Source organism: Salvia splendens, chromosome 2, assembly GCF_004379255.2.
Source record: "Salvia splendens isolate huo1 chromosome 2, SspV2, whole genome shotgun sequence".
Taxonomy (NCBI): Eukaryota; Viridiplantae; Streptophyta; class Magnoliopsida; order Lamiales; family Lamiaceae; genus Salvia; species Salvia splendens.
In genome coordinates, this window is record NC_056033.1 from 40,045,645 (window position 1) to 40,058,180 (window position 12,536).

Genomic DNA, 12,536 nt, shown 5'->3' on the forward strand with positions numbered 1-12,536 from the left:
AAAAACAACAAATTAAATTTGAGCATGATAAAGAGAAATAAACAGAATCGCTCAGTTCAGCGGGATTATCGACATGCAAGTGGCAATCTCTTGAGAGACAGACCTGCAATACGGTCTGTTGAGCTTGAATTTTCCGAGTCGTCATCGCGATAAAATAAAAGATTCAATGAAATCAAAATAGGAAGAGCTGCGGAAAAAAATTCGGGAAGAATAAAAAATTAAAAATGAATTGGAATTTAAATAAACAGCTACAGTCTACAGAGATGAGCGGTAACTGGAAAATCAATTTACACCACAAAAAACTGAATAGTGATAATCGAATTCGTGATTTGACGGTAGCATATAAAGGAGTGATGAGAAATCTAGGGTTTACTCATTCCTCATTTCAATGGGCTTCACTATTCTTGCTGGCCCAACAAGGATCTTTAACACTTTAATAATAGCGTAGTTAAAGTTAGATAACCAGGATATTTAATAAACATAATCTGAAGCTTAAAACAATAGGGGATGCAGCTCAAATGGTAGAGCGCTCGCTTTGCATGCGAGAGGCACGGGGTTCGATCCCCCGCATCTCCATATTTATTTTTAATCGTTTTGTAAACATTTCTAGTTGTATTTTTAATCCGCGAAGCCATTTACTGTGCGAATCGATATAGAATTCGAAGAAAAATGGCGGCTCTGAGTTGGCGGCACCACACCCTAATACAGTCGCTGCTGTCGCGAGGCACGCTCAAGGAAGACGATTTCGCTTCTATTTTTTTGCAACTCACTGTGAAAAATTCAGGTTAATATGTGTTTCCGTCGCTTATTATTTTGTTGGATTCAGCCCTCTTTCGAATATTTCACCGTGATTGATAATAAACTTGTAGGACTATTATTACTACTACTATTTTTGTTCATTCTGAGTATTTCGTTTGCAAGTTTGCCCCTTTTGATCCAGTTTGGCTTATTATTGTTTAATTCTGCTCATATTTGAATTTTGAGTTAGTTGGTGGTGTATTGCCTTCTCTATAAAACTACTATAAGAATATTAAAATTTAACTAATTTGGGGGTATATCAATACATGGTTTTGATGAATTGTGCAACTTTACCCCTTTTTATTCAGCTTGGCTTGCTATTGTTCAATCTGCTCATATTTGAATTTTGAGGTATTTGGTGGCTTATTGCCTTCTCTATAAAACTAGACATCTATAAGAATAGTAAACTTTAATTGATTTGGGGTATAGATTTACCTCTAGACTTGAACTTCAACATAGGAAAATTTCATCCTATGGAGCACTTGCTTTTTAGGGTCACGGCGGCAACAGGAGCGGAAGTTATTCAATGAGTATCTCAAGAAGATAAATGCAGAGTTAAGCTGTGTACAGTTAGAGCTGCGAGCATGCCGGAACCAATATGATGGTCATGTTTATTATGGCGTTGTCAACAATGTCGAGGATGACCAGTCCAAGCTTGGGACAAAATACACAGTTCCGCAGATTGCTTTCTACAAAGGCATTGTGAGCTTCTTTATGTTCTCTCGCTATCCTTGTTCATGCTTTCATTATACTGCAGGGTGTTCAGCTGTAATTTGTTTTATTGGCCGCTTAAAAATAAGGAATCATAAAAGATAAGTAAAGAAATCAGGAATCTTGTTCAAGAAAGTAGGGGGGATTGTGGTGAACATTTTCTTATGAGAAATTGCAGTTGATGGACTGAGCAAAGAATAATTATCCTTTCTTTGATTTCAGTCTGCTTTTTCTTTCGTTGCTCATTGTGGAATAGTTTGTGTATCATATATGACATTGACACTTCCACCCGCGCTACTTTATTAAACTGAGACAATTCATCCTTGAGTTTTGATAGAATTAGGGATATAATTTCCATGTAGTATTAGATGAGGCTGCAGTGACAATCTGCTTATACATAAAATAACTGAAATAACTTTGTAATGATAGCTTGCGTATGTAATTGTGATTTGTTGCAGTGAACCACTAGCCATGAAAAAAAATTAGAATCATGTAAGATGAAACTTGTGATAAAAGCTACAAAGTTAAAATATTGTTTCTGCTTCTGATGGATTTACTATCAAATTCTTCACTTAGAATATTAGGTGGTCAGATCTGAAATATTATCTTCCTATGTTTGTGAAATGACTTATTATATGCTAAATTTGCATACCTATAGTGAAATTGAGTGCTATCCTTTCTGTTGATGCTTGGTTTATATTGGAAATTGATATTAGGTTGAAGATATTATACGCGATGCTGAAGGTGAAGGCTGCATTTATAATACGGCTGCTCTAAACATAAGGCTGGAATCACAGGTTTGCAGCTTGATGTATACCCTTTTTTGTCTAATAATGGCTTTATTCTTGAGGAGCAAGTTCCAGTTAGCAATCCATGCTCGTGCTCGAAGTATTTGGTCATATTGATTAAAATAGATTTGTTGATTAAAATAAAATTGTTTGTTAAAATAGAGCAGGACATTTAAGTCCTAGATTTTGAGTGATCAATGATGCGGTCGGAACAAGATTCTGGATAATATGTATTAGTTTTCAAAACAAAGTACCATCTTTTGGCCATTTCTTGTATAATCGCAGGTTCATGGGGCAACTGATTCGCAATCTCAGGGAGGTGCTGTCCAGATACCCCCTGCCTTTAAGAATTTCTCCATGTCACAAAAGGAAAAAACTCTAGATCAACTAGTGAATGACCAGTGGCTTTGTTCAACGCCTGAAGGAAAAATTGGTATTGGAGTTAGATCCTTTCTGGATCTGCGTAGTTGGTTTCGGACTAATGAGGTCCCCTCATGTGAAGTTTGCAATGAGGCTGCCATCAAGGTACCCTGATTTACATGTATTCTTCCTTCATTTTCATCCTTTAAAATGATATACTTATAAATCATGCATTTAAAAAGCTTTGCATTGTAATGTGGACATCTTCTGTTTAGGTAATGTCAAATGTGTTGGACATACATAAATCTCTCTAGATTTTGAATTATAGTACTGTTTTTCTATGAAACAAACTATGCATTTGTTAATTAAACACCATAAATCACCCTTTTTCCTTTTTTGAAAGCTGCCGGTCATTGGTATGTTAACACTGCCCTTGTATCGGGTTTACAGTAAGGGACATCTGTTTTTCGGGTCTAGATTATGTGGACTGGCAGGTTCTCTGTTGAAGGTCACAACTCATCATCTTAGATGGAAACACTTATGTTGTAGAACTTGCCTTTAACAATCTTTATTATCAGATTAATCACCAAGTATTATGAGCCCAGTTTTAGTACTTGTCTGTCTCTCAGAATAATTGCCTTCGGTCACTTATAATGAAATAGATGTGTACTTGCTTTTGAATCTGGACTTTGGAATTTGGAAATGATATCTCCGCACTGTTTGCCATGAGCAGGCTCAACTCTGCCCAAATGAAGCTTGCAACGTCCGCCTTCACTCCTACTGTCTGAAGAAGAAGTTTTCCGGACAAAGGGTACCAAGATCTTTCTGTGTTACATCTGCATCAAAGTTGTATATCAACAATATTGTTGTTTAGGCTGTGAATTAATGTAGGAACAACACTTTTCAGGGCGAAAGAGTTTGCTCGGGTTGTGGTACGCAGTTGCAAGGCTCAACAGTTAAAGCAGAACTCGTGGAAGAAATAACTAATGCAGATGTCCATTTACAGTACTCGCAACGGACAGAATCTTCTAGAAAGAGGAGTCGCAGATCAAACCGAGAAGCTAATGCTGACATCGATGACACAGGCGATGATTCTTCTCTGACTTCTGCTACTATGTCGAAAACAAAGAGGGTTACTAGAAGCTCTGATCGGCTGAGTATCAATTAAGGAAGATGATGTTGCCTTTTTTGTGACTACTTTCTGCTTGCAGATAGTGTTTAGTTGTAAATGTTTTGTTTTCTTTTGAAGCCATCAGCTGTAAATGTTTTTTTAGTGCTAATGGTAGCTTGGCAGATTTTGTGGTCCGGTGCTGGATGAACTCGATTTTGCTGACATCTCTAGTGAGATGTATATAAAAATGTTAAGCTTAAAATGTCATTAATTTTTACAAATTATATGAAAATCAAATCCTGATTTGCTATTTTATTTATTTGAAGTTTTATAGAAAATTGACAAATTAAACTTTGATTCTTATTTAATCAGTAAGTGAATGATATCAATAGTGATTTTTCAACGTAACTTAGAATCAAATAAATCCATAAAATGAAAATTGATCTAACATGAACTAAAAACGAAATCGGTGAGCTTTGTATTATGATCTCTATCTCTGTACACACAAGGAAATACATAACGTCATTACCTAGCAATTTAACAAGGTTATTAAAAATTTGTGATTTGTATATACATTGTTTTGTGAGAGAGATGATCGATCAACCTATTCTTGATTGGTAGATATAAACGATACAAGGTCAAAATGAGTTGCGGTTTCTGTTTTCATATGGGAGAAGATTAATAATTTTAAAAATAAATTTCTGCAGTTGTGCATTGGAAATTTGTAAGATATTTATTTATTTAATTAATCTGAAGAAAAAAATAGTTATCACAACCAAACAAAGTTAGGCTAATTAATCTGTTAGTTGTCATTTATATATTAAATTGTTGTCATATTTTGATTGTTTGATATCAAAGATAAACATTTTTTAAGGACGTGAAAATGGACGTAATGGCTAATTGGTGATTAGTGTCATTGTTGTAAAAATTAATTTATTTAAACTACAGAAATAAAATAGAAAAGAGTATATGAAAAGTCTTAAAATTGTTTCTGAATTTGGAATTTTTTTATTTTCTTGTAGATTAATCAAACAAACCGTAGGCTGCTAAAGTAAACTACATACGTTTCAAATTTGAATGATTTGGAAGTTATCAATTGCTTACAAATTTATCATAAGCTTTTTTTAGATTAATCACCCATAAATATGATGTCTATCAAAAACTATCATTTTCAATTTCATATCATACATATATAGGTGTCATATTAGACAAACTATACCATGAACGACATCGCATTTTTATAGTATCTCATTTATTTATGAATACAGACTTGTATTTCTTTTGTCCAGACATACTTCTAAATTTAATGGTAACCTAATGTAGTAGAGCATATACGGAATAAAATCGCCCAGCATTTCAGCAAATCCAATGTTTATCTTTAATATCCAAAAAGCACTGATTGCACAAAATTGGCAAAAATTTATTGACACAGATGTCTCTATGCAATAATTTTATGTATTTATACTTTTTAAAAATATTTAATTAGTTAAATTTGAGAATAAAAAATTATCCAAGGTCGAACCTTTAGTTCTATAGCTAACTAATTTATTTATATTTTTTTGTTCTTATCAAAGATTAGTAATAAAAAAATTGCAATAGAAATATAATTTTTGGAATTTTTTAAAAGTGTACATTAAATTTAATTTTTATTTTGATCTTAAAAAAGTTGTTCTGGCCTCTCATTTCAAATGCATATTGTATAACATTAATTGTATTTTAAACTTGAATATATATGCATTCTTATTTCAGAATTAAGTTGAATAACTTATTTATTGAATGAATTTATGTGGTTGAATAAAGTACGAAACAGAAGTGAACCCCAATCCGATAGAATCCTTCGGATTGAGTCGGATAAATATTTGGAATATGACAACAAGCACAGGAGATCACACGCATGTCTTTAATTAATTAGGGCATGGTACATATAATAAAGTTATAGAATAAAACAAAATAACAATTAATTAAGAATATTAGTTAGATATTAACCACATTAACAATAAAAATCAACAAAATAATCGGCGAGGCGTCAAGTCTGACGCAGACACAAATACCTCTCAAATCTCCGTTTATTATTTCAATTCGTTGCCCTTTCTTCCATCATCAACGTGTTATTTCTCACTCATTTTTCCAATTTTTGATCCTTTCTTTCGTTGAAAAGTTGATTTTGTTGTTAATTAGATTTGCCATTCAAGAGCAGTGTAAACTACGTGACAAAAACACCTTAATTAAGCCAATATATATCAAAACCTAACACACCCTAATTAACATACACACACACACCAAAAATTTTGTGTTTTGAGATGATGAATAGCAACATTCACTCACAAAGAAACATTCCCTTCTCATGGGAAAACGCGCCTGGCGTTAGCAAGGCGGTGGCGCCACCACCGCCAAAACCGGAGAAGTCTAGGGATTCGTTGCAAATCCCTCTCCCACCGTGTGCAAATTCATCGATGAAGAAGGGAGCGAAGAAGAATTCTTCGAGGATGGATGATCCTTTCCTTATAGCCTACAAAGAGGTGACGAAGAGCACGAAAAAGGGTAAGTCTCAAGGGTTTGGGTTTGGAGTGATGAAGAAGAATATCTCCATTTTTTCATGCAAACAATCATCTTGTGGCGTCGCCGGTGATAATGTAGTTAGATTGTCACGCCTTCCTCTTTCAAGATCACGCAGAGATTGAAAACTTCATTTCTTTTAGATGAATGTATATAGACAGATATTGAATGTTCTGTTATGGCTAACCCAATAAAACAAGGTTTTGTAAGGGGATTGAGCAAGCTACGACGAGACAAAAATCTTCTTCTTTCGATTTGGAAATTAGGTGGTCGGTCATCGTCATCCCATCTTTCGAAGTCGATGTTCCTGCGCGAATCTCAACAATCACTTGTTCTAATTCTATATATCGATCGTTTTTATGTGAGGATCATCATTCTTGTTTAGTTCAGATTAGTACTATTTTTTGTTTTGTTTTTCAACTGCCTCAAAATCATTATTAGGTCATTAATTTTACAGTGTACATAAAAATCGATGGATGATTTGTTTTCTATGTAAATTATAAAATTAATAGCGTTAATGATAATTTTTGAGGTATTAAAATTAAAGTTAATATATAAAACATAACAAGCCATGCTAACGAAGTAAGTGAGAATGATATTTATAGTAGACTATAGAATATGATTCGGGTTTTTTGATAGTTTCCGACTAATTTGAGACCTTGAATAATTAATTACTAGTGCAATATTATATGTATCTACATGATGATTTAAGTAATTATGTGTATTACATTATGATCCTATAATTGCAATATTGATACCCATTAATTGTATTTGTGCACTATAACTAGTAGTACTGCAACACACCTAGTCACCTATAAATTAGTGCATTAAACTCACTCTTTAAAGAGTAAAATTGGAAAATTAGCACAATTCCGTTTTAAAAATAATTTTTTAAAATTGGGGCTAAAGTTTGAACTAATTTATTACCCAAAGATAGAGATAGTTTGGAGGATTTTGTTTGTTTGTGTGTAATTTGTTTGTGGCTATTTGTCCATTTCGAGAAAAATTAAAGAAAAGTGGCAACTATTATTAAACTTTTAAGCTATATATATAAGTATATAACCCACTTTGTCAAATGATACAGGTTTTAGGCAGAAAAGTATGTTTTGTTTTTTTTCTTAGTTAGAACCTGCATCGGTTATGATTATGGAAGTCTTAATTTTGTCCATTTAAAGTTAGGCCGACCATTTGATTATGGGTGTCACTGTACTCCTACATTGGTCTAATTCGACTAAAGAATTGGGCTCTAAAAAATATTCATGTATTGAGAGCCCACTTGTTCATCCATGCACATTTGAATTATAAGTGAAAAAAAAACTCTTTGGACTATTATTAATAATTAACTAAATATATGAACTACTACTGTAATATATCGATTTTAAGTTTGATTTTATTTATTCAATTAACTAATGGTTGTAATAATTAAAACTAAATTTTATGATAATATTATTAATTAAATAATAATAATAATGGAGTAATAAATACGACATAAAGTCTGATCCATAATTTAAAAATTACATTAGTATTTTGTGTTATTACTCGAGAATTTATATTATTATTATTATTATGAAGTATGATCCATAATTTTTAAAAATAATAAAATTTTCTTAATATATATAATTAATTGATAGCATAATAATATAAATATAATAGTAATAATTATTACTATTATTATATACTTAATTTAATAAATTAATATTAAAAAAATTAGTATGTAAAATTCTTGAAATTATGGAATAAATATAGTTCATTCAGGAGAAATTAGCTCTATATTACCCTCGTGGATCGTATATTTTCTAGCATAGAACAAGAAACCAATATACCAATAATTTTTCTATGCTTTATGGGTTTCATGAGAAAAGCATAAATCTTTCTTCTTTTATAGCAGAAAAAAACATTATTGTTCTAAATATCATTTTGTATAATATATATATAAAACATTAAATCTTTGTAACTGAATACGTCTGTTTCAACAACAATAATTGTTGAATGAAATGTGACTGGCTTGTGAAAAGGGGTAAAATTATAAAACATACATTTATTAGAATTGAAACGTATTCACGGAACTCACATAAATAGAATGGGTGAAATTAATGTACAATTCCTAACTCACATGCATAAACTTTGCATATGTTGTACTGGTCCCAACGACCTACTACTCTTGAGTCATGACAAAACTATATTAAAAACCGGATCGGACTGAACAATTTGGTCGATTTGGATGCAGTGCCTTGTTTGATCCGATCTAAAATCGGGAAAATTGATCGGTTCTTCTGTGAATCGTTGACCGGTTGACCCGATTTTTTTAGGAAAACTATACTACTAACATTTAAAAAAAATTGTGCTTAATGGATTTGATCCCTTGATCTATGGACAAAATATAGAACACCTTAACCACAAGACCTCAAATAATTCTATAACAAATGATGTATTTAAAATAAATATAAATTGTATAACGCCAATTTTCATCTATACTATAACTAAGTACTCCTTTTGTCCCACAAAGTTTGTCCCAATTTGAGCCGGCACGGGTTTTAAGAAATGATTTGACTTTGTATTAAATTGAGGTTGTAGTGGAATAGGGCCCCACATTGAAGAGATAGAGGAGTGTATTTAATGTCTATTTTTGGTAAGATTCTAAGTGGGACAAAACAGACAAAAATGGTAAAATTGGACAAACTATGTGGGACGGAGTACAAGTTTTTTGTCTTACTATATCTACTAACCTACAAAAGTTGGTAACAACACAATAACCAATTCACTAGCATGGAGTAACAATCTCATTAATAATATCCTCCAAAATAGCATCACCAATCTCTATGGAAACCTCATCTTTACGTTGTTGAGAATCAAATCCCCACTCTCCCAAAGTAGCCATGAAATCACATTTCACCAAGTGAGATATGTTGTTTTCATGTATTGATTCTTGGCTCCATTGCCATACATTCTCACACACAGCCTTCCAAAGCTCCTCAGCTCCCAAGATCTTCTTCAGTTGCTTCCCGCCTCCGCCTTCGCCATCGTGCCTCCTCTCGTTCTCGATCACTTCTCTCACGCAGTCGACTAGAAGCTTCTTCGAGTGCTGCAGTGCCCTCTTGTTTATGCTGTAGTGATAATCATGAGAATGTTCCATGCATTCTTTAGATTTTGGGGCAGTTTTATGCTTTGATTTGCGTTGAGAAATTGAATTTGATGATTCCCCTTTTGTTTTCTTGAATTTGTATTGCCCTACACAAGCTGGAATGAGGGAGTTCTGCTGTGATCAGTTGTTAACTTTTGTCTGATTCTGGTTTTGCACACGAACTCTATGTTTATTGCGGTTTCCTCTCGATTTCACTTAATTTTTTGGAAATTGACGAAAATCTCTTCAGCGGTCTGAAAACCAAATTGTCGGAAATTGAAGAAGAGGGACGAGAAAAAGGAAAAAGAATGATCGCCAAAAACATTTTTCTAGAAATAGAATTTGACCATCTTATATGATTTATTTGAGGTTTTACCTATTTATTAATATATATAATATAATTTGTGAGCAAAAAATACAATAAAATTAGTGATAAATTTTTTACCAATATTGTTTTCTGTGTCCGTCACTATTCAAAATCACGCTGTGTATAATCCAAAATAGGATTTAATCGCTAAACGATGTCGTCACTTAGCACTTAATTCAACAAAAAAACATGTCGCGTTGAGTTTCTAAAATACAAAACGACATCGTTTAGCCCTTAGTTTTTATACAATATATACTCAAGTACTTCAAATAGTCACACCGTTGTCACGTCAGCTTTGATTTTTAACATAAAGGTTAAACGATGAAATAATTGCACCAGATATCATAGAAAAAATTGAAAGTTCATGTATTTTTTTTAATAATGTAATTAGATTATACATACTCTGGTGAAGTGGTGAGGCTTTGGATTCTGTTTCTTTAAGAACTGAGATTGGGCTGAGCTGTTTATCAAAATCTTCTTCCACTGATCTCTAGCTTCAACGAAACATCAAACATATATAATTTGTCACATTTATTAAATTTGTAACGAAACAATGATCTAATACGTTATACGTACCTCATCTTCCAAATCTGAGCAAGAACTGTAGAAAGTTGTGGAAGAGAACTCATCTTCATATTTTTTGTCATCATTTTTTCTGGGATTCTTGATTTTCTTTCTGTTGTTATGCAGCAGAATTCTGCTGAAAACTGCTCGGACTACTTCCGAGCAGTTTGGGATGGCTTGGCGCCGTGTCTTCTTGAGGCTGCAACGCGCAAAGCCTCGTTCAAGAAGGTAAACTTCTAGAGCGAATGGCTCTTGTTGCTCTTGCAGAAATTCTCCCAGCAATTTAGGCATGGGCTCTGATTTTGGGGGATGGAAAGTTCGAAGAAGATGATGTTTGTTGCTTGTGTAATAAATGAGTGTAGACAATGGATTTTTTTCTCTTCAATTTGTGAATGAATTATGGGATACTATTGATTTGTTTGAGGCTTAAATATGGAGGGATGGGCATGGACTCTTTATACATATATAGTTATGATGTTTTTGGAACCGACGCACGCAGAAAAAAATGTTGGTCTGAACTTTCGTTAAACTTATTTTCTTTATATATATATATAGGAACCTCTTCTCTCAAACTCATTTTTATAGCGAAGTTTTTTTTTCTCTCTTTCTTTATGCAATTTCAGTCCTTTTTAATCTTCCCACCACCATCAATTTGGTCATCTTAGAGCATCTCCAAGGGAGAGGGTAAATGGAGAGGTAAAGAGAAATAACTATCATATTTACCCATTCTTTATAAAATTTCATGCTCCAAAAGAAATGGTATTTGAGGAGGTATTATATTTTTTTCATTTTGGGAATGTGTCTTTACCTCTTCTTGATAGAAAATGTAAAAAGTTAGTTATTTTGTTTGTATTTTTAATTTATCTTTCTATCCTTGGAGTTCATTACTTTTTAATAAGGTATAATAACCTTTTTTAGAAGGTAAATGAGAAATATACCTTCTCAATATACCTTTGTCATTTGTCCCTTGAAGATGCTCTTAGTAAAAATTGAAGATAATTTTTGACAATTTCGACAATAGAAAAAAAGAAGAAAAGGTGTCATTATGTAGTAGTTTGTGAATTTAATTACAATTATTAAACGTTGGGAATTTGTGTTGGAGGGATCAATGTATCTTAGGATAAAAGTAACCAAAAATATGCATTAAAGCATTAAACAAAGTGGATAAAAGTTAAGGTGTAACTTCAGTTTGCTAAAAAAAGAAAAGTGGAGTAAATGGAAGTTGTGCTACAACATCAGTTTGCTCAAACAAATATTGCTTCACGGTCACTCATCATCAAGTCTTTTTTTTAAAATTATTGTTGTATACTTGTACGAGAAGAAGAAAAATAAAGAAAATATTTACTCACTCCGTCCCAAATTAGGAGTCCCGTTGACTTTTTTGCACTCGTTTTATAAAGTGATAATAAATAGTTAAAGTAGAAAAATGATAAAGTAAGATCTCTATATTATTCTCTCACTTACTTTATCGCTTCTCCACTTTAACTATTTATTATCATTTTTATAAAACGAGTGCAGAAAAATTAATGGGGCTGTTAACGTGGGATGAAGGGAGTATTATACAAGAAAATTATTGTTGTAACGAAAAAATTCTCAAAGAAAGAGTAAATGCAAACATAATCTTTTGTTTGTTGTTTTCTTGGATGGTCCCAGACTCGCAGTGATTTGGGTGTCTTCTTTTCATGGAAACATAACTTGACAGTTGACATTAAGGTCATCCACAACGTTGTTGCTATACCGTTCCTTAAACTACTATTTGCGGGCCCTACTGTATTTTTTAACTCAATTTCTTAACTAAGGGCAACCCTCTGTTCCTTATCCGTCCCTTAACCGTTCCTTAAATTACTATTCATTCAATTTCATTTTTTAATTTTATTTCCAACCAAATTCAATTAATAAAAAACACACTTCATTAAATAAAATAAACTTACAACATAAAATTCATAAAAAAATATAATTTAATAATTTCCTAAAAAATAAAAGTACACAATTTAATAATTTCATCCTCCCGGTTACGATGGATGTACGTACGGGAGCATCGTTGGGGCGGTGCGGCTTCCTCTGCCTCCCGTCGTCGATCTTCTTCAAGTGATTGTTCCATTATTTGACGCATTTGTTCAAAAGAATCCATTTAAATTTGGGAGAAGAAAAACAGAGTTG

The 12,536-nt window shown here is 32.7% G+C and overlaps 2 protein-coding genes and 2 non-coding genes across 7 annotated transcripts; 2 read left to right on the top strand and 2 right to left on the bottom strand.

The window, feature by feature from the left end:
• Positions 1–45: 45 nt before the first annotated feature.
• Positions 46–152, bottom strand: LOC121793225. Its single transcript, XR_006049061.1, has one exon. It is a non-coding gene; the product is annotated as a small nucleolar RNA Z107/R87 (small nucleolar RNA).
• Positions 153–503: 351 nt separating this feature from the next.
• On the top strand, positions 504–576 carry TRNAA-UGC. Its single transcript has one exon. It is a non-coding gene; the product is annotated as a tRNA-Ala (tRNA).
• LOC121766308 (non-structural maintenance of chromosomes element 1 homolog) lies at positions 550–4,035 on the top strand. Its single transcript, XM_042162564.1, has 6 exons — positions 550–784; positions 1,292–1,500; positions 2,226–2,306; positions 2,583–2,822; positions 3,391–3,468; positions 3,565–4,035. The coding sequence occupies exons 1-6, from the start codon at positions 670–672 to the stop codon at positions 3,823–3,825; spliced, it is 984 nt and encodes a 327-aa protein (XP_042018498.1). The 5' UTR covers positions 550–669; the 3' UTR covers positions 3,826–4,035.
• Positions 4,036–8,733: 4,698 nt separating this feature from the next.
• On the bottom strand, positions 8,734–10,898 carry LOC121766315. 4 transcript variants are annotated; one of them, XR_006042974.1, is made up of 3 exons: positions 10,389–10,898; positions 10,215–10,306; positions 8,734–9,699 (listed from the first exon to the last, which is right to left on the bottom strand). XR_006042974.1 is itself a non-coding variant. In XM_042162575.1 (3 exons), the coding sequence occupies exons 1-3, from the start codon at positions 10,665–10,667 to the stop codon at positions 9,086–9,088; spliced, it is 843 nt and encodes a 280-aa protein (XP_042018509.1). In that variant the 5' UTR covers positions 10,668–10,898; the 3' UTR covers positions 8,734–9,085. The 4 variants fall into 4 exon arrangements, 1 of the variants encoding a protein (XP_042018509.1); XM_042162575.1 differs by having other exon boundaries at positions 8,734–9,561; positions 10,215–10,302; XR_006042973.1 differs by having other exon boundaries at positions 8,734–10,306.
• Between the last annotated feature and the right edge of the window lie 1,638 nt (positions 10,899–12,536).

Bases quoted from the DNA above. Each gene is read 5' to 3' on its own strand.
- LOC121766308 (XM_042162564.1), top strand. From the start codon at position 670: ATGGCGGCTCTGAGTTGGCGGCACCACACCCTAATACAGTCGCTGCTG. The intron at 785-1,291 runs GTTAATATGTGT...CTTGCTTTTTAG, and splicing joins ACTCACTGTGAAAAATTCAG to GGTCACGGCGGCAACAGGAG. The intron at 3,469-3,564 runs GTACCAAGATCT...AACACTTTTCAG, and splicing joins AGAAGTTTTCCGGACAAAGG to GGCGAAAGAGTTTGCTCGGG.
- LOC121766315 (XM_042162575.1), bottom strand. From the start codon at position 10,667: ATGCCTAAATTGCTGGGAGAATTTCTGCAAGAGCAACAAGAGCCATTC. The intron at 10,303-10,388 runs GTACGTATAACG...CGTTGAAGCTAG, and splicing joins GCTCAGATTTGGAAGATGAG to AGATCAGTGGAAGAAGATTT. The intron at 9,562-10,214 runs GTATGTATAATC...CCCTCATTCCAG, and splicing joins AGCCTCACCACTTCACCAGA to CTTGTGTAGGGCAATACAAA.